General features: G+C 40.4%; 1 protein-coding gene and 1 long non-coding RNA gene across 3 annotated transcripts in view; both read left to right on the top strand.

The window, feature by feature from the left end:
* Positions 1-16,254, top strand: part of glsa (glutaminase a) — a 48,235-nt gene extending 31,981 nt beyond the window's left edge. For both annotated transcript variants that reach the window (XM_031304792.2, XM_031304791.2), the window contains exons 10-18: positions 2,490-2,556; positions 5,077-5,127; positions 7,203-7,379; positions 7,475-7,606; positions 9,701-9,793; positions 11,263-11,324; positions 13,783-13,859; positions 14,709-14,772; positions 15,731-16,254. In XM_031304792.2, coding sequence (XP_031160652.1) covers positions 2,490-2,556; positions 5,077-5,127; positions 7,203-7,379; positions 7,475-7,606; positions 9,701-9,793; positions 11,263-11,324; positions 13,783-13,859; positions 14,709-14,772; positions 15,731-15,881 — 874 coding nt within the window. In that variant the 3' untranslated portion in view covers positions 15,882-16,254. The remainder of the gene's footprint in view (positions 1-2,489; positions 2,557-5,076; positions 5,128-7,202; positions 7,380-7,474; positions 7,607-9,700; positions 9,794-11,262; positions 11,325-13,782; positions 13,860-14,708; positions 14,773-15,730) is intronic.
* Positions 16,255-17,643: 1,389 nt separating this feature from the next.
* Positions 17,644-19,802, top strand: LOC118494444. The gene is made up of 2 exons (XR_004896575.1): positions 17,644-18,204; positions 18,916-19,802. It is a non-coding gene; the product is annotated as an uncharacterized LOC118494444 (long non-coding RNA).
* The last annotated feature ends 713 nt before the right edge of the window (positions 19,803-20,515 follow it).

The following is a 20,515-nucleotide window of genomic DNA, read 5'->3' as shown; positions in this document are numbered from 1 at the left end:
GCCCCGAGCAAGTCAAATCAACACTGTTCTGCTCATCTACCTCATGTATATTTTTCATTACATTACATGTCATTTAGCTGACGCTTTCATCCAAAGCGACTTACAATTGCAATATACTGTATGTCAGAGGTCACACACCACTGGAGCAACTAGGGGTTAAGTGTCTTGCTCAGGGACACATTGGTTGATGTATCGCAGTGGGAATCGAACCCAGGTCTCCCACACCAAAGGCATGTGTCATATCCACTGCGCCATCACTCACCTAAAGGATTATTAGGAACACCCTACTAATACCGTGTTTGACCCCCTTTCGCCTTCAAAACTGCTTTAATTCTTCGTGGCATTGATTCAACAAGGTGCTGGAAGCATTCTCTAGAAATGTTGGCCCATATTGAGAGGATAGCATCTTGCAGTTGATGGAGATTTGTGGGATGCACAATCCAGGGGACGAAGCTCCCGTTCCATCACATCCCAAAGATGTTCTATTGGGTTGAGATCTGGTGACTGTGGGGGCCATTTTAGTACCATGAACTCATTGTCATGTTCAAGAATGATTCAAGCTTTGTGACATGATGCATTATCCTGCTGGAAGTAGCCATCAGAGGATGGGTACATGGTGGTCATGAAGGGATGGACATGGTCAGAAACAATGCTCAGGTAGGCTGTGGCATTTAAACGATGCCCAATTGGTACTAAGGGGCCTAAAGTGTGCCAAGAAAACATCCCCCACACCAGTACACCACCACCAGCCTGCCCAGTGGTAACAAGGCATGACGGATCCATGTTCTCATTCTGTTTACGCCAAATTCTGACTCTACCATCTGAATGTCTCAACAGAAATTGAGACTCACCAGACCAGGCAACATTCAACTGTCCAATCTTGGTGAGCTCGTGCAAATTGTAGCCTCATTTTCCTATTTTTAGTGGTACCCGGTGGGGTCTTCTGCTGGTGTAGCCCATCCACCTCAAGGTTGTGCGTGTTGTGGCTTCACAAATGCTTTGCTGCATACCTCGGTTGTAACGAGTGGTTATTTGAGTCAAAGTTGATCCCCATCAGCTGGAATCAGTCGGCCCATTCTCCTCTGACCTCTAGCATCAACAAGGCGTTTTCGCCCAGAGGACTGCCGCATACTGGATGTTTTTCCTTTTTTAGACCATTCTTTGTGAACCCTAGAAATGGTTGTGTGTGAAAATCCCAGTAACTGAGCAGATTGTGAGATAACTCAGACCAGCCTGTCTGGCACCAACAACCATGCCACGCTCAAAGTAGCTTAGATCACCTCTCTTTCCCATTCTGACATTCAGTTTGGAGTTCAGGAGATTGTCTAGACCTGGACCACACCCCTAAATGCATTGAATCAGCTGCCATGTGATTGGTTAATTAGATAATTGCATTAACGAGAAATCTTACAGGTGTTCCTAATAATCCTTTAGGTGAGTGTATTTATATTTAAATCTTAAATCTCAGACCATACTGATATTGCATCTATTTCTTCCCTCTCTTCAATTGTCAATTGTTATTGTGTATTTCTTGTAAAGCTGTAAATTCTATTGTATTGTTATACTGTATACTTAACAGTATTTTTATATATATAATTTGTAACCGTCCTTTCTGTTTTTATTCTTTATATGTTAAGCGAGTGTTATACTTTGTACTCAAATTCCTTGTTTGATTACGCAGACCTGGCCAATAAAGCTGATTTCTGCCACGTTGGGCCAGTAAATATAATAACCCGGTTGCCTGTCTGGGCATCATGGTATCATAATAATGATCATAATGAATGTGCCGTTAGCCGATCAAGGATTGAGTAGGCGCTTGACGCTTTTGCAATTTTTATGCTTATATTTTTGACCTTTTTCCCCCCCGCTTTTTCGCAGCTTTTTCCAAGCTTTTTTCCTCGAAGTTTGGCAATGTTTTTACTTTTTTGACGGGTTTTTTGATCTTTGCACACATTTTCCATGCATTTCCGATGCTTTTTTTTCAACCCTTTTTCTCAAAGTTTGACATTTTTTTAAATTTTTTTAAAAATACTTTTGGACCTTAAAGATGAGTTCCTGCATGAGGTCACTTCTGTTGACGTTCCAAGTAAATTCAAAACAGAGCAAACTTGCCCCTCCCCCCATGTTTCCGTAACTGTCATCATGACTAACTGTCACTAACCCCCTCCCGCTCCCCCAACCATCTTGTCGGTGATTGGCTGGAACGTGGTTTGTTGTCTTTCGGTGCACAGCCTGTGCCCCTAGTGTTAGCTTGACGTTTACGACCCCTGTGTTGTCTCCCGAGACTGGGCTTTTTCACGGTGTGTTCAGGGGGCAGGCAGCTAGCGGATCAAGGAGCGACGCCTATGATTTGAGACACAAATGAAATTGCGCTGAAACCATGCCAGGAACTCATAGTGCACCTCAAACGTTGAACCCCGAACCGAATAAAGAAGGAAACGTCTCCGCCATGCGCTGAGTCATGCTGTTTCCCTGTCTGTGTGTCCCAGTTTCCAGTCGGAGCGCGAGTCTGGAGACAGAAACTTTGCCATCGGCTACTACCTGAAGGAGAAGAAGGTAAGGTCATGTAGAGCTGCGAGCGAGAAACCTCAAGGTGCAGCCAGACTGTTATATTTTTGTATTCTCGCTCACATAAGTCACAATCACATTTACCCAGAGCCGGTCCTTAACAATTTAGTGCCCTAGGCAAGAAGTCAGCTGTTTTTGTCTCTTTTTTTTTGACGTTTTTTTTGTTCCTTTTTTCTCAAAGTTTTTTGTTGTTTTCTTTGACATTTTTGACACGTTTTTTCATAATTTCTGTCGCTGTGTTTTCTTTCATATTTTTTTGGTGCTTTTTCTGTGTTTTTGTCGCTTTTCTCTACATTTGTGACATTTGCAACATTTTTGTCAATTTATTTTAAAGGTGCCCTACCACACAAAACCATTTTTACTTGTATATTTTTTTTAATATGTTAGGTCCATATGTGTTTGTTATGTCATGAATGTGAAAAATGAACTGCTACCTCCTCTGTCAGCTCTAGCCACTGAGAAGAAATAAGCAGAGAAATCAGGCCAATTCCAAAAGCTGGTCAGTCTGACGTGGTGTTGCCGCCTGAGCTCATTACTATTCATGAGCTCGCCCAGTTGCGCTGGGTAAAGGATGCCGACAGCCAGGCTCTCATTGGCTAGCTGTTAGCCAATCAGAGTCAAGCAGTTTAGCTCGTTGAATATTAATAACAACTGGCACAAATCGAGCGGAGTCTTCCTGCAGGCTTTCTATACCACGCTAGAATGGCTTGAAACAAGGTAACCAAGGCATTTTTTTTCCTCAGAAAATGTCAGAGTCCATGGTAGAACTTCAGACATTACCACAAAGTAATGAAATATATAGCATAATATAAAGTAATAATATATGTGCAGGGGCACCTTTAACGTTTTTTTGGGTCACTTTTTTGACGTTCTTGACACGTTTTTTCTGCCTTTGTGGCGAAGGTTGACACTTTTTGACGTTTTTCAACGCTTTTTTTTTTTTCAACGTGTATTGCAATTTTTTGGGGCGTTTTTGTCACTTTTTTGACGCTTTACAACATTGCTGTGCGATATTTTTAATTTTTTTTACCTACATTTCCATCTTTAACTTTTCTTTACTCAGTTGGACTGCGGGCGCCACTTGCTTTTGCCTATACTGCCTATGCCACGGGCCAGCCCTGCATTTATTGCTTATTTTTGGTCCACTGTACCCGTATAAACTGATCTGAACACGCAGAGCGATACTTTTGTTGTTGACATACACTTAACATTTGTGTTGTTGTTTTTGCAAAGTAAATATGTTCTCATTAACTCTATTTTACATGTGATGTTCTCCTTAACTTGTAGCCGTAAGATACTCCATACTTTCTGCATCATTATGTAATTTTGTTTTTTATTAATTTTCTTTATAAAAAGAATGCCTCTATAATCCGAACAATACCGGCATATCCCACATGTCATAACCTGTGTGTTGTCTTCCTGTTCTCTAAATGTCTGTATCAGAAACATGGGTTTCTTTTTGACTACCTGACTTTGATTGCTCAAAAACAACACAGGTGATTCCGTACGAAGCGCTTCGCAAGTACAACAAAAGATCGGAACTCTACTTTCATTGCATTTTGGGTGTTTTTTATTACATTTTTCAGCATTTGAAATGTTTTTTTCAAATGTTTCGAAACAGTATCCTCACTGAACGTTGACATATACTCTTCTGTGATGATCCTTCCTTTAATATCAGTCTAAATAATTCATAATTTCTGCTTTTTTAACTCAAGAATTAGATATGATCTCCTATAAATGAGGATTATTATTGACCATGAATTCCAAAAATAATGGTAAAAGTGGTGGTAGTAAGTTGGTGTTAGTGGTGTTTATACATGGTAGTGAAAAGAAGCATTAAAGGTCCAGTGTGTAATATGTTTAGTTGTTCATTATCAAAATCTGTGTTGCCCGTTCACAAACGTGTCCTTTTTCATGAATATTGACCACCACCATCAATTCCAAGTATTCCTATTGGCTTGAAATTTGACATTTGCGTTTGCATGAACTGGGGTAACACTCCATATCCATGAGCCATCTTGAGATACGTTAATACATAACAGGACATACTGCTCCGCCTTTCGCGTTTTCGCTATCACATGATCAACTCACAGGTGCTGCTAATGCTGCTAACGGGTATCGTCGCTTCCCGGCCCCGGCAAGTTTGAAGAAGGAAACATGGAGGACCACGCGTATTCAAAATCTAAATTTCAGTAACAGGAGTCTTCTTCTTCGCCCAGAAAAAAGGATATTAAAAGGAGCAAGAAGCGTTCACCCAAAAAAAAAAACAACATTGACAAAAGCGCCAAAAGTGTCCAACAAGAGACCTAGACGCATGTCGAATGGAAGACAACACAAGGGTAAATCGGAAAATGCTATATTCGGGAAAAAGGCCTTATTCAGAATATCCAAACAGAAAATGCTGTTAACTTGACCTGAATCTAAGTCGGAATAATGTCACGTTCTGAATAATAGTGGAATATTAGTGTGCATGTACTGTAAACATACTGAATGTTGTCGTTCTTTCAGTGTTTTCCAGAGGGGACAGACATGACGTCCATCCTCGACTTCTACTTCCAGGTAAACGGAGCTTAGAAGGGAAAAAAAGGGTGTTATTTCTTCCACTACTGAACTGTTTAAACGTGCAACAAGCAGCTAAAGCTGCAGAAGCCCATTTGTGTCATCATCTTAGATATTTAAAATGTCATTTAATTTGACGATCGTAAGCGAAACGGCTACATTTCGCCGTGTAACCTGTTTCAAGTCAACCCTGGATATTTATTAATAGTTTAATCAAGTCAAACCTTTTTCCTTTGAGGGCTCCTAAAAAGCTTTGTGCCTGGGAGAGACGTGTATGATGTGCTTATGGTGTTGTCATTTATACGTGTTTGTTTGGTTTATGGTAGGGCTGAACGATTTGGGGGGAAAAAAAATCGAATTGCGATTTTTCTGCCTGATAGTGCGATTTAGGGGGTGTAAGAAAAAAATCGATATTGAGTATCGCAATATTTTATTTAGCAATACTGTATCGATTTTCAAAAACGCAATATCGATTTTATTTTTTTAGTTTACGTGCAAAAATATTCATGTAAGACAGTGGTTCACGTTTATGTTGTGTTTAAACCCCCTACCGCTAGATGGCTATGCTGAGACGCACCACTAGTGTCCTTGCCTAACAGTGCCTAACAGTGCCTGACTTTTTGCTAGAAGCTAACAATGTAGCTATGGCTGAACTTTGGCTTACTTTAGTATATAAACATTAGCTCACTAAGAACCTGTGAACCACAATCCCAAACCGGCAGTTTGATTTTCTGTGTACTGAATTGTTTACCTAAAGTTCTAAACTCATGTTTTTTTTTTAAATATTAGTTTTTCTAAAAATCCTTTAAAAAAAAAATCCCAATATATCGCCTTACGCACAGTATCGAAATATATTGCAATATATTGAATCGTGACCTATGTATCGTGATACGTATCGTATCGCCAGATTCTTGCCAATACACAGCACTAGCGCGATTACAATTCGATTTGTGTTTTTTTTGTTAAAAGTATCAGCTGCAGCTAATATTCCCTGTGTAACAGAGAGATCATGCCATGGAGCTTTATAACCTGAGACACCACCAAAACGGCTCTATATTCTTCTACAAGGATGAGAACATAGATATGAATTGGCAGCAATAAGTGCTTTTCTTTTAATAAGCGTTGAGCATTGAACGGTCAAACACAGGACATTTATCACAAAAGCTAAAGTTATAATAATAATAAAAAAAAAAAAAAAAATGAAAATTCCAATGAAAGATATCAGTACTTTCCTGTAAACCGAAATTTCTGATCTGGTTCAATTCAGTTTTATTTATAGTATCAAATCATAACAAGAGTTATCTCAAGACACTTTACAGATAGACTAGGTCTAGACCACACTCTATAATTTACAAAGACCCAACAACCACCCTAATCCAAGGAAAACTGCTGGGCGAATAAACATAAGGACTCCGTTCAATAGCAGCATCTAAATATTACACCTTCTACAATCACGTTAAATAAAGTTATACAAAAGAAATAAACAATCCACTGAAAATAGGAAGTTTTTTTTGGGCATTTTAGGCCTTTATTTGTACAGAACAGCTGAAGACATGAAAGGGGAGAGAGAGAGGGAATGACATGCAGCAAAGGGCCGCAGGGCGGAGTTCAACCGGCGCCCGCTGCACCGAGGAGTAAACCTCTATATATGGGCGCGCGCTCCACCAGGTGAGCTACCCAGGTGCCCAAATAGGACATTTCTGTAAACACTTTTTATATCATAATAAAAAGAGGAATAAAAAAAAAAAAAACGTTGAACCAAATGTTACACCAAACATTGAATTAAATATTGCACATTCAATTAATCGCGGCCTTCACTAATTGCATTCTGTCAAATTTTCGATTCCAAAATTGAAAACGATTAATCGTTCAGCCCTAGTTCACGGTTTGTCTATTTTGTTGAATGGTCTTGAATATTGTGTTGTAGTTGCTGTGTCATCTTTTCTTGATTTTTTTCTGGGTGAGCGGTGATGACGAAATTGTATGTTTTGTATGATTTTAAAAAAAAACAAAAAAAAACTTGTTAATCACAAAAATTTTTTTGTTTATGTACCTTATGATCTTCCCCATGTCAGTTGTGTTCCATCGAGGTGACCTGCGAGAGCGCCAGCGTCATGGCGGCGACTCTGGCCAACGGCGGCTTCTGTCCAATCACAGGAGAGCGCGTGCTGAGCCCAGAGTCGGTGCGAGACACTCTGAGTCTGATGCATTCCTGCGGCATGTACGACTTCTCCGGGCAGTTCGCTTTCCACGTCAGTATCTCATTTGTCAAAACCCCAAGCTCCTTTTTCGGGGGAAAAAATGCATTTCAACACGTCCTCCTCCCTCCTCCCTCCTTCTGTTTCAGGTCGGTCTGCCGGCTAAATCGGGCGTCGCCGGTGGCATTCTGCTGGTTGTTCCAAACGTGATGGGCATCATGTGTTGGTCTCCACCGCTCGACAAGCTGGGCAACAGCGTCAGAGGCATCCAGTTCTGCACGGTAAGGGTTAGGCTGGGGTGAGGGCACGGGCACAAGGGGACCACTGATGTAGGAACACACTTTAAAAACTCCTTAAAAAGCCAGGTTTGGTTATCTAAAAAGCCATATAAAAGGGGGAGGGCAGAGGGGAGAAATGGACTTTTCAGCATGAGCCTGTCTCTCTCTGCCCATTCCATTATATCACTTTGTCTGCTGTACACCTGACTGTCTAATAGGCTATATTAGCCCTCCTACACAATCTGGACTGTGGTCATAACATCTACATGTTATTCCCTGTTATATATTGTTCTTAAAGTATATTATTTCTTTTCTTGTTTGTCAAGCAATTCTATTGTTTCCATTCTTGTCTTTTCATAGTCATAGTTAATATTTAATAAAGCTGTTGCACTGTTCAATTCCTGCACTGTTCACTTTTGCCCTACCACCATTGCACACACTCTACCATAGCACCTCATTGTGGTCATTGCATCATATGGTCAGTCCATACCAGACCTTTGTAATCACTTCACAAATTGTTAAATTTTTAAATTTCTGCGAGTGATTTTTATGTATGTGAGATATATGTGTGAATGTGTGTTGTGTTATGGTTGTCTAAGCTACTGGATGCCTACAATTTCCCTCAGGATGAATAAAGTATCTATATATCTAAAAGAACCACTGGACGGGACGGTTGCCCTGGCCTCTCTCCTGGAAAGAAAGAAAGAAAGAAATGCCCCGGTGTCACAATACAAAAATCTATTCCAACGTTTAAATACATTTTTATTTAACATTTTTAAAAAAATTAACCCATTTAAAACTAAAATACTACTTTCCCTTGCGGCTAAAAAGTACACATGCCATTAAAAAGTTAATAAAATAAGTGTCAAAGGTAAAAAGTGCTTAAAACAAATGAAAGGTTCTTAAAACAATGAATGATAATAAATAACAATATATAAAATTCACACCAGGAAAAACAATGTAAAACAGATGATGGAGTAAACTGTTAGTCATGCATAAAACCGATGGTATGTGTGTTATCGTTTTTAAAGTGTCGAGGCAAGCAATTCAATTTGTAATAATAATAGTTATCATAAATATTAAGGATAAAAAAACAACAAGACTTACAATAAAAATGATTGAAAATAGACAGTTTTTTTTTGTGATTGTTGCGGGCAAAAATCCTTGATTATGCGTCACGTTTTCTTAAAAAATGCGATGGAATATGCGGGATATTTATGCAATTTTATGCGATGAAATTGCGGGAACTTGCAAAAACTGCAGTTTCATCATGGCTTCATCGCGGGGTTTGCAGCTTTTCGATGATGTTCACGTCGCGTAATTACGTCTCTTCATAACGTTCCCATGGCAACGGGAAAATGGCTGCTCTTGTGTGAAGTAAACGTAATTTTTTTTTTTTGAAAATGCGGGGATTATGAAATCATGCAAGCCCCGCATATTTTGCGCGGAAATCGGCAATTTATGCCGCGAAAGTGCGGCGTATTTGGAAAAAATGCGGCCCCCGCATAAATATGCGGACTGGTTGGTTGTGCATTGAATTATGCAATTGCATAATCGCGTTTTTCTGGAGGGACTAAATAGATAAGTCAGAATAAAAATGTGTAAAAGACAAACATTTCAAAGGCATTTCTAGATTAAAAAAAAACATAATAAAATGGGACTTAGGAGAAAGGAATAAAATATTCATCTCTCTGTATGGATAAGGTGCTAAAGAATAGATATATTAAAAACATAAATATTAAGACATGAAATAACATTATTTTCAAAGTTAGTAATAAACATAAATATCAAGCAAAGCAATAAAAAATGACAAAAAATCAAACAAAAGAATAGTGTATAAGAGAAAAAAGAAAGGGTTAGCTAACTAATCTGTGAAAAATATTTTGTATCAGTAGCCTAACATGTCCCTTGTTTCTTCTCTCCCTTTTTTATAGACTGTTTTTTTTATTTTCTATATGCCACCATTCGTTGAATTATTTTGGGAACCCAACATGCCAAGGCCCTTGAGCGTTTTCTGGGTCTTTTTTCACTTAATTTGTCGTATGTGCTAAAATAAAATCGAAAAATCGAATCAAATGTACGTATGTCTTCTTTCAGGACCTGGTTTCCCTCTGTAACTTCCACAACTACGATAACCTGAGACACTTTGCTAAGAAACTGGATCCTCGCAGGGAGGGGGGAGACCAGAGGGTGAGTCCCAGCAACATGCTCCCTTTTTTCAGCTTCTCTCCATCCTCCTCCTCCTCCTCCTCTTAAAGTGCTCATATAATGCTCATTTTCAGGTTCATAATTGTATTTAGAGGTTATATCAGAATAGGTTTACATGGTTTTATTTTCAAAAAACACCATATTTTTGTTGTACTGCACGTCCTCTTTTCACCCTGTGTGTTGAGCTCTCTGTTTTAGCTACAGAGTGAGACATCTCACTTCTATTCCATCTTAGTTGGGAGTCGCACATGCGCAGTACCTAGGTAAGCACTACTAGCCAGTCAGAAGCAGAGTATGAGGGCGTTCCCTGACAGTACCTAGGTAAGGACTACTAGCCAGTCAGAAGCAGAGTATGAGGGCGTGCCCTGACAGTAACTAGGTTAGGACTACTAGCCAGTCAGAAGCAGAGTATGAGGGCGTGCCACGCTAGCAGCTAGGCGAGCATTATAACGTGTGTTACAAAGTCGTCTCTGAAGTAAAGGCTGGACTACAATAGAGCTGTTTGGAGCAGTTTGTGAACAGTGTTTTCTGTTGGAGATGGTAGATGGACTTTGGGCTTTTTCACTTTGTAAACCTATAACATGCACAAAAAAGATATATAACACAATAAAGGAAAGGGAAAAAGCCAAAAAGCATAATATGAGCTCTTTAAAATCTTTACACTTCAGCACAGAACATGTTCTGCTGGTTCTCTCGGCCGTAAACTGTAAACACCTACTACTGTCACTTCTCTCGTTCCATTTCTTATTGTGTAGGGATGCGCGATGATATCGTCACGACAAAACCCAGAGTTTCCCCTCATCTCAGGGTTAACAAGCTCAGAGTTTTTACTAAACCTGCTTTCTGAAACGGACCCCAGTTGCGATAAAAAAATGAATCGCGATGCATTTTTTAATGAGCCCAGGGCGTAATGCTAGCTAATATTACACAGCAGGTAACGTTAGCCTGCCGTTAGCTAGTAACGCTAGCTTGCTTAAACACGGTTAAAATGCTGACAGCTAAACGGTGGAAAGTGTGACTGACAGCATGGACACTGCCGCTGTCGGAGAGTGTTGCGTTTGTGTCCGGCCCTGTAAGCTTGTGTTGCGTTCAATGTTGTTTTTGTAAATAGGGGACACATCTGCTGTTTTGCACAGTTTATATAAATAAAGGAATATTTTTGTATCGTGGACTTAAAATCAAATCGTGAGTTGAGTGTATGGTTACATCCCTGATTTTCAGCACTACACAAAAGTACAACCCACCTGCAACTCTCATTATTAACATTTCCATAAACATGTTCATACCCATATGTTCATTCAATGGATGTACGGACATTAATACACAATATTTGTAGATCGCGCTGTGCTCGGCAACTCCCCTCGGGCACGTCTCTAAATCTACACGTTGATATCAGTAGCAATAATGTAAACCCTGCTACACTCTGTAATGTGCTTCTTGTTGCGTTTCAGGTGAAGTCTGTGATCAATCTGCTGTTTGCTGCCTACACCGGAGACGTCTCCGCCCTGAGGAGGTGAGGCAACTCTTTAACTCTGCGTGCTAAACTTTCGGACCACCTGCTCTCTTGACATCTCTCTTTAGTCTGTGTCGTGGATTTCCTGGGCGCCGTTTTTTTTATGAATCAAGGAATTTTCAGGGAGACCGTGTGGTGCACTAAGCTCTTTATTCAAAGAAAAGATCTGAGGTATTTTTGTGCAGAACATATCCGGGGACCCTTTTCAGCATTCGTTCGTCGGTAGCAAAATTTTACGGGCAAAACTGCCCGTAAAATAGGCCACTCAACTCCCCACCATGTCCTATCAATTCAATTCAATTTTATTTATAGTATTAAATCATAACAAGAGTTATCTCGAGACACTTTACAGAAAGAGTAGGTCTAGACCACACTCTATAATTTATAAAGTCCCAACAATTCCAGTAATTCCCCCAAGAGCAAGCATTTAGTGCAACAGTGGCGAGGAAAAACTCCCTTTTAGGGAGAAACCTCGGCCAGACCCAGACTCATGGTAGACGGTGTCTGACGGTGCCGGTTGGGGATGTGATGAACAGTGGCAATTATAGTCATAATAAAGATAATGGAACAGTGACTACAAATGGTAGTCGTAGTAGTTCATGTCCTAGCAGGGCACTGCAGGGCGTTACAGGATGTAGCGTGGCACAGCAGAGCATAGCTGGACGTAGCAGGACGCAGCAGGGTTCAGCAGGACGCAGCAGGACACCGCAGAGCGTAGCAGGATGTCGGTCTATCAACCAATGGAGTGGCGCCCAGACATAGCTGCATCAATGCAGCAGAAAACAAGTTGACAAGGTCATATGTGTGTATATATATACTCGTATATGTGAGTTTTTAAAGTTATGGAGATTATGACAAATGCCCTGTCAATAGTAACCAAAAAAATCCACTTGAGCTTTGAATAAAGTGCAGCTTCAGCTTGTAACGTGTGCATTACGTCGCACAGCATTGCCTCATATTAACGTAAAATGCTACGTTATCAACCAAAGCTGATGACAGCCTGCTACGTTACAGCAGCAGGCTAACGTAGCTACGTTACGTCCGTTACATTAGTGTGCGCTCTGTAGAGAAGAGAGAGGCTCAGGGATGTGATGGTTTGGGCTCTTGAATATGTAACGTGAGTTTTCAGCCAACAATCAGATGTGACGTCAGCGAAAGTGAAAGTCGCCTTACTTTGTTATGAGATGATAAATGAATGTCCCAATTGTAAAATGTAATAAACTTTGCATAAAAAAAAATGTTAATAGCCTAATGTTAGTTTTGTGTGCTTAAGTATGCCTTCACAACAAAGACAACGAAGAAGAGAGAAAGAGAGCTCAAAGAAGCAGCTAAAAGATCTGCAAAGAGCTGGATTAAAACTGCTAGCGGGCCAGCTGTGAGAGAAGCATTTGATAATGTCAAGCAACCATCCTACATTATTCACTTAATGTGAAGTAGGCCTAATTTATCAGGGGCATTTTCTTTAAGTTGGAGTAGGCTAATAACTCATAAGGGGCTGTTGCCTTTTTTCCAGATTAGAGCAATAGCCCCTCCAAATGTCTGTGCACGTCCCTGGTTCCCAGTACGTATACGGTTAGAAGATGGCTGTGTCTCATGTGACCTTGTTATTTGTACACACTGACTGTACAAATCACAACATGTAAATAGGAAAATGTTGGCGTTATTTTGTCACTTATTGGGAGCATCGGCGTGTTCCTTTAAGCTGTAATACAAAGTTGGCAAAAATATTTGCAGTACAATTAATATAAGAACTCTGCACCTCTTTCTGCGCGTGGACCCCCAACCCCCAGGTCAGCTACCACCGCAAATAGAATCCAATTCTGTGGGAAACACTGGGTACTGTTCCCTGAAATTCGGTCCCCGGTACCCAACGGTACCTTTTTTTCTGGTTCTTTCCCTCTGTAATAACAAAAAAAAATGGATTGCAGTTGTAAAAATAACTTATTCATCATATTTACTAGGGACCCTCTTCAGCATTTGTTCCTTTTATACATTGGGCGAGTGGACTCCCACCTTGTGCGTCCTTTGTGACACCCAGTGGCAGATTTAGCAATTTGGGGGCCCAAGGCAAACGCAGGCATGCTACTTCGCTAGTAGTACTGCTTTATGCTAACACTAGTGCTGCTAGCGCAAGCGGCAGCTTTTGGTTGCTCTTTAACATTATTGTTATCTTTAGTAGCTTTCGGCACTGTCAAAAAGATTGGTACCTTTGGCAGTGTCGCTACTTTCCTCCCACTTTTCTTAATTTTTCCAGCCAGTTTCATCATGAATAGTCCATCGGTGTTGATGGGGCCCCCTGGTAGGTCAGGGCCCAAAGCGATTTGCGGACCTTTGCCTAATGGTGACACCATGCATCTGCTGAGCTACAAAGCAAACCGTTTTCTCCATGCTTGCTTTGCTCCAATCAGTGTAAAGTTTTTGTAGTCGGTGCTTGACGTTTGTCGGTTCTTTCGTCCAGGTTTGCGTTATCCTCCATGGACATGGAGCAGAGGGACTACGACTCCAGGACGGCCCTGCACGTGGCAGCTGCTGAAGGTAAAAACACCAGAGGAGATTGTCGTCAATGTTAATGTAGTCTCGCTTTGCCAGACCTTCGTCCACAGCGCTGTGGAGGAAGGTCTGGCTAGTCCACACAGCATTCCGGGATAGGAGAAAAACGTTTCTGGTTTGTTGGCATTTCTTTAAACCAATCACAATCGTCTTGGGCGGAGCTAAGCGCCGGACGGAGCCACGGTGCCTCTGCAAAATAGCCTCGGTGTTAGAATACTTTCATTTTCAAATAATAGACAGGACCACTGAAATAGTCAAAGTTCATTTTACTTGAGAACCCGACAAGGAGGCAGTCTCCGCACTACAGAATAGTACAGACAATGACCTAACGAAAAGCTCTCTACAGCAGCTTATTTATGTGTGAAATACAATCATGAGACAGGGTTTGATGTCGTCAGCTGTTGTCTTGTCAGAGTCGATGACGTCTCCCTTATCTAGTCAGGGAGTGCCTGTTCTTTCCTCAGCATCACACCGTGCTCCAGACAAGGACAAGACAGTGGCTTCCACGTTATCTTGTTTAGAGTATCCAGTATAATATGATTCTATGCAAACAGTTTAATAATAAGAGGTAAAGAATGTATCATAATTTCCACTCGGGAAGGAACTTGTCTTGGTGGAACATGTGTACGTTCAAAAGTAATTTTAGTCGTGCAACAGAAAACTCAGATTGGACAGATAGTCTAGCTAGCTGTCTGGATTTACCCTGCAGAGATCTGAGGAGCAGTTAACCGTAGTCCTCACAAATTTTACGTTTTCTTTGACATTTGCTGCTCTTTTCAATGTTTTTGTGTGTGTGTGTGTGTGTGTGTGTGTGTGTGTGTGTATTTCTCTCAGGACATGCTGAGGTAGTTCGCTTCCTGCTGGAGGCCTGCAAAGTCAACCCAGTTCCCAAAGACAGGTAACTTTTATTTGTTTTTAACATAACTATTTTACACAGACATAAAGCACACATAATAAAATACACATACAGAAAAGAAAGAGGCAGCCGCTCTCCCTCCACCCCCCTCCCCATGTCAGTTACGGTGAAAATACCTATGCAGAATTACACATACATACTACACATTTATACACATATAGCATGGCCATATGCACTCTCTAAGGCACAGCAACTTTAATGTAGACCAGACATTTTTGAAGAATTGGCTTGGGTATTATTCAATCTGGCAATCGTATTTTCAAAGGCAGCGGCCTCTGTCATTAGTTTTAACCATTCTGTAATTTCTGTACACTGCCGCTCGAGTCCTCGCTAAAGCTATATTTACATCGCTACGTTTTGTTTTTTTAAGCGGAGTTTTGAGCCAAAAGCGATCTCCGTGCACCCAACAGTTTTTAGCTCCAGTAGAAGAACTAATCTCCTACGGACAAACCGCATATCTCGCATGAAGATTCTCGTATACTGGGCACGCACGTGCCGGAGTAAACAGGAGGCAGCGTGTACACTCCGCCCGTTGCTGGTAGTTGCCATGGTAACGTTAGTAACGTCTGTCTTATTCTATTTGAGCTGTGATTATATACGTTTTATGTAAAGCACAATTGAATTGCCTTGTTGCTGAATTGTGCTATGCAATTAAAGCTGCCTTGCCTTTTATTAAATTTTGACCTTTAAACTGCTTTTTTTCTGACCTTTTTATTGACAAAAAAAATGTATTTAAAGAATCAAAAACTACTAGCTACTTAACAAATTGATGTATTGATAAAAAATCACTCTAGTTTCAGAATCAGGGGGATGTTTCTGATTATATGTTCTTTTTAGTTGAACCCAGTGGATTCCAGTCGCATTAATTGTTCATGTGAATAGTTTAAGGTTGCAGCAGACCAACATGGCTCTCGTCCGCCTCTTGTTCTGTTTGCTTCAGGTGGGGGAACACACCGATGGATGAAGCAGTCCACTTTGGCCACCACGATGTGGTGACCATCCTCCGCGATTACCACACTCAGTACAGCCCTCAGGAAAGCACCGGCGACGACAAGACCAACGCGGAGAAGAACCTGGACGGCATGCTCTGATGGAAAACGCCCTGAGAAAAGAAGCTGGATGGTCAACACATTCTCACTCCCATCGCGTCAAAAAATGCGACGCTTGGTCAGGTGCCTTTGGCGTAAGTTACTTACTAAAAAAGTCTCCTTTGGCGTCACTATTTGACGCTCTGGGTCGGGACCTTTGGCTTCACGTTTTTGACGCTCTGGGTCGGGACCTTTGGTGTAAATCTTTTACGCTCTGGGTCGGGACCTTTGGTGTAAATTTTTGATGCTCTGGGTGAAAGTCCTGTGTTGCCAACCATCCTCCTTACGCAGATTTTCAGTCGTTCATACTTCCCTCTACCGTTGTCTCTCTTAATACTACGTCATCTCTCTGCCCGATGCGTTCCGTACAGACGCTAAAGGGTGACTTTTGCATCTGTATCTGATGCTGAGAGCCACTGACCAAGAGTCCGTATTCTATGAGTTGGGAGTGAGAATGGGTTGGGATGGTTGTGAAATGTGTTCGATCATTCAGCCTGGATGGCGGTGCGGTACAGGAAAATGTCTTAAATGGGAATTCTATTTAACAACCCACACATAGAAAACAGTTAGGAACATTTAAACAACCCAAACGATAAACTGCAGTGTGGGGAAAAAATCCCTCAACAGTCCCTTTACACCCAGAACAACCACCATCCCTTCAGTGTAAAAGCTCCTTGTCATGCTATTTGATGTCGTTTTTGTAAAATATTAATGTATGCACTTAAAGTGGGGGAAAATGTTATTTAATTTCTCCTTCTGTATTTTTTGTCATCAGCTTTATAGGAAATAAGTCGTCCAAGTCTGTTATTTACTTTTTAATGGTTCTTTTATTATTCTGAAAAGCTGAAAGCAGGAAGTAGCGGATGTAATGTGGAGGAGGTTTCGTACCCTGGTTACAAAACCTTCCTCAATTTATCATCTCAACGTGCTGGAATGTATCTTCCTCCACACACTTTTGGTGTGTTTGTGTGATATGTATTTATTTTAACGTGTACATTCATGTAGTGTGTGTGTATATATTCCTGAGACGAGGATAAATGAGTGTAAATACGTACAGGTGTGTAGTTGTGGTCCTGTAATCGAACAGCTTTGATCACGAGGTGCGTGAGGTAGATTTCACTAAAAACTGGAAAATGTCAGTATTTCAATTTTCAAATATGGGTTTAAGATTAATATTTAAATTAAAACTGCTAAATATTCAGCCTTTAAAGGGTAACTTTGTTTTTGTTTTTCATCCTATTTTCCCATATCTTTGAATCTAAGTGAGTGATGGGAACAGCAATCTACGACATATAGTATATAGCAGTCGGCAGTGAGCGAATCAAGCTACAATGTAAGCTATGGGGCAGTTGTGCCGCTGACAGGCTCAGATTAATATTCTAAGAGTCTGACAACATTATGGAAAGGATTTCTAGGGAGGCTAGAGATTTCGGAGCTGTTTCTAGTTAAACAAAGAGGCTCTTACTCTTTAACAAAAAGGTCTATCTCTGTAGGGATCCTTTCCATAATGTAGTCAGACAGAATAATAATCTGAGCCCGTCAGTGACAAAAACGGCACTTTTAGTGGATGGAAATTGACGATGCATATTTGCCCTATAGGATTGCATGGCAGCCCGGTTCGCGGCTGCTGGTCACAGCGTTCTCGCTCAATACTGGACTAATTTCAGAGATTGTTGTTTCCATTAGTTACTTACACACAAAAACATGGGAAGGTTGAAAAAAAACAAAAACAAAGTTAGCTTTAAATAGCTTTTTTTTTTTTTTATTTTGCAATCTAATGGCTGTTTTTTGTTTTCACCCCCCCAAAAAAACTGTATTTTATTTTTCACTGTTAAACTGTTATTGTATTTTTATTTAATTTTATTGTAACATAATGTAATGAAAACAAGTCAGCCAAAGTTCAGAGTTTCTAAGTATCGTACATGACGCTGCCAGCGCTGACAGCAGCTCGTATTACTGTAAATGTCCAACGACAGAAGAAGTTTTATACTTTTAAGTTTGCACTCAACAATAGAAAAAGAATACATCCTAAACATCGTTCAACCCACAGAACTTTATTTAAAAAATTCAACTGGAGATCACAAAGTATTTTGAAATGTGTTTTAAATGGTGCTCAAAACTTCCTGTGCAAAACTAACCATAACTTTGTAGAGTTTGATTGAATGATGCAGCCATAAAAAAAACACGTCTTTCATGGTGTGATTCAACAAAGCGAATCTAAATGAACTCCTGATTAACAGGTAAACAGCTAGCTCCACAAAGTTCAGCCTCTAATTGTTTCTTACAGCAATGTTCTCTGGGAGTTGTAGTTGTCTCCTAATTAGGGGTCCAAGCCCGAGGGGGCTGGGAACTGCGTTTGCAAGGCAGTGCAGTTTCCCAGATCCGACGGAGCTGTGGAACCCTATTGTTTTCGCTAAGATTGTGACTTAAAGTTATGAAAAGAATTTTGCTACATTAAACTATGCGCAATTTACAAGCAAACTAATTTTCGTAGCTAGCTACAAAACACGAACTTTAGCATATCTCCAAATTAAAAGCTATCAGCGCAAAATTTGAGATTATTGTTCGACACGCCACTCTTAGGCTCCGTACCAAATTTGGTAAAGATCGACCATTAGGGGGCGCTATAATGAACGTAGCCGCCTTTTGCCAATAACTCAATGCATGTAAATGGGACATTTGCGATTGCAATTTCTCTGCCGTAGTAATTGCTATCAACATGCAACTTGTGATGCTTGTTCGGCATGCCACTCTGAGGCTCTGTACCAAATGATTGATGTGGATTGATGATCGACCTTTAGGAGGCGCTATAATCGACCTAGACTCGTTTTGGCCTATAACTCAATCAATGTAAATGGGAAATTTGCAATTGCAATGTACTACAGACATTGCAGCTCACACCTCACGATATTTCCTGATGTTTGCCTCCCCAGTGTCGCGCCTTGGATATCTCTTTCGCTTGGGTGTCCGACTCGCGCCGGGGGAGGCTTGGACCCCGTCATAACTGCTTGCAGTTCTAGTTTGATTTATTTTTCAGTTTTTTCTTTGTGAGATTTTACCAGAAAATGTCTGATCTGTTGTAATGATTTGAGTTTTTTTCTTCTTCATTTCATGCTTTAACGCTCCCGTTGTGACCCAGTGGTGTTTACATTTATTTGTGTTGCTATCAGTCTAAATATGTTTGTCACATGAAAGCTTTTAGTGCAGAAAAATGTGTTGACTCTGTAATGTATCACATGAATGATGATGGTTTGTATGTAAACACGTGTTCCTGCAGAGGACTCAGGACGGTCCAGTCTGTTTCCACAAGCAAACTGAAAGGACCTTTTATAATGCAGATGGATTGTGTTTGTATCTGTAATGTGCAGAAGAATCTGTCATACTTGAAAGGTTGTGCAGATGTTGATGACAGTTTTTTTGTGTGTGTGTATGCGTGTGTGTATGCGTGTGTGTGTGTGTGTGTGTGTGTGTGTGTGTGTGTGTGTGTGTGTGTAGCCTGTTGGCCGTTTGGATGTTGTCCCTGTACAGACGAAGTGAACCCAGCAATCAACATGTCTGCAATATTAACAATCTACAGTCCAAATTCCGTTCACATGGGATCAGTGCATTCAGTTTGATTGAATTTGTTATTTAAAAAGTGGATTAAAAGAAGCACAAGCATTGCAAAATGTCAAGGAACAATTAGCAATACAAATGTCATGATTGTACGGTCAAACGAGCAATATTGGCTTTGAGCTGATCCCGACCTGCAGCTCCACTCGGCTGTCGTAGACGTGAAATGTGTGCAGCGACTGAAGTATTCTGAATGTAACGTGTTTGGTGTTCTTCGGATTCCTTCTTTATGTATATTTGTGCTGCCAAGTGTCGCAGGCGGTTCACATATTTATTCACAGATAAAAACATTTAATAAAAGTTATAAAATTCTGATTGGTGTTTTAAACCGTTGACCGTAGTGCGTCTACTCATTTCCAAAATCGGCCTGGGGATTGAACCTACAGAAGTGGGAGTACATCGTAAGCTATTTGATCCAAGTCGATTTTGCAGGCTTTGGAATCTTTAAATAAAGTGCGGGGAGTTTTAAGTTTATGTCTGACATCTAAAGTGAAGACGTCAAATATGCAAAAACAAATTCCAAATTCCTCATGGAGATTGTATCCTTGTTGCCCTATTAAACATTTAGTTTACATTTTGTGTTAAACGTTTGGGTTTGTTACATTACTTCATTATTCCAAAAAAAAAAAAATAGGGCTGCACAATAAATCGAAAATGTACCTTCATTGCGATGTTAAGGCTACATGTGCCATGCATTCACATGCTGCACGCATGTCAAAATATTTGGCCAATCACATGGAGCCCCACAGCTCTAGGAAAAGTGGATATTGTTTTCACTTCATAGAATTTAACTGTCAAGATTAAGGTTGGTTTAGTCAGAAATAGAAATAGCAAACTCGGAAAAAACTCAAACCATCACTCCATTCCAGACAGAATAGCAGCTGAGATCAGTTGCATTGTTTTTTTAACCAGGGCAGCAGTTTTCAGATTACATCATGTGCTTACATAATTGCAAAAGGGTTCTTGATTTAAAAAAAAAAAAGGTTAGAAAATGTAGCGATTAAAAAAAGTAAGGTATTTTATTG

The sequence above is a fragment of the Sander lucioperca genome, chromosome 24 (genome assembly GCF_008315115.2).
Source record: "Sander lucioperca isolate FBNREF2018 chromosome 24, SLUC_FBN_1.2, whole genome shotgun sequence".
In the NCBI taxonomy this organism is placed as follows: domain Eukaryota; kingdom Metazoa; phylum Chordata; class Actinopteri; order Perciformes; family Percidae; genus Sander; species Sander lucioperca.
Note: the sequence above shows the minus strand (reverse complement) of the source record. Positions and strands in the feature narration are given on the sequence as shown.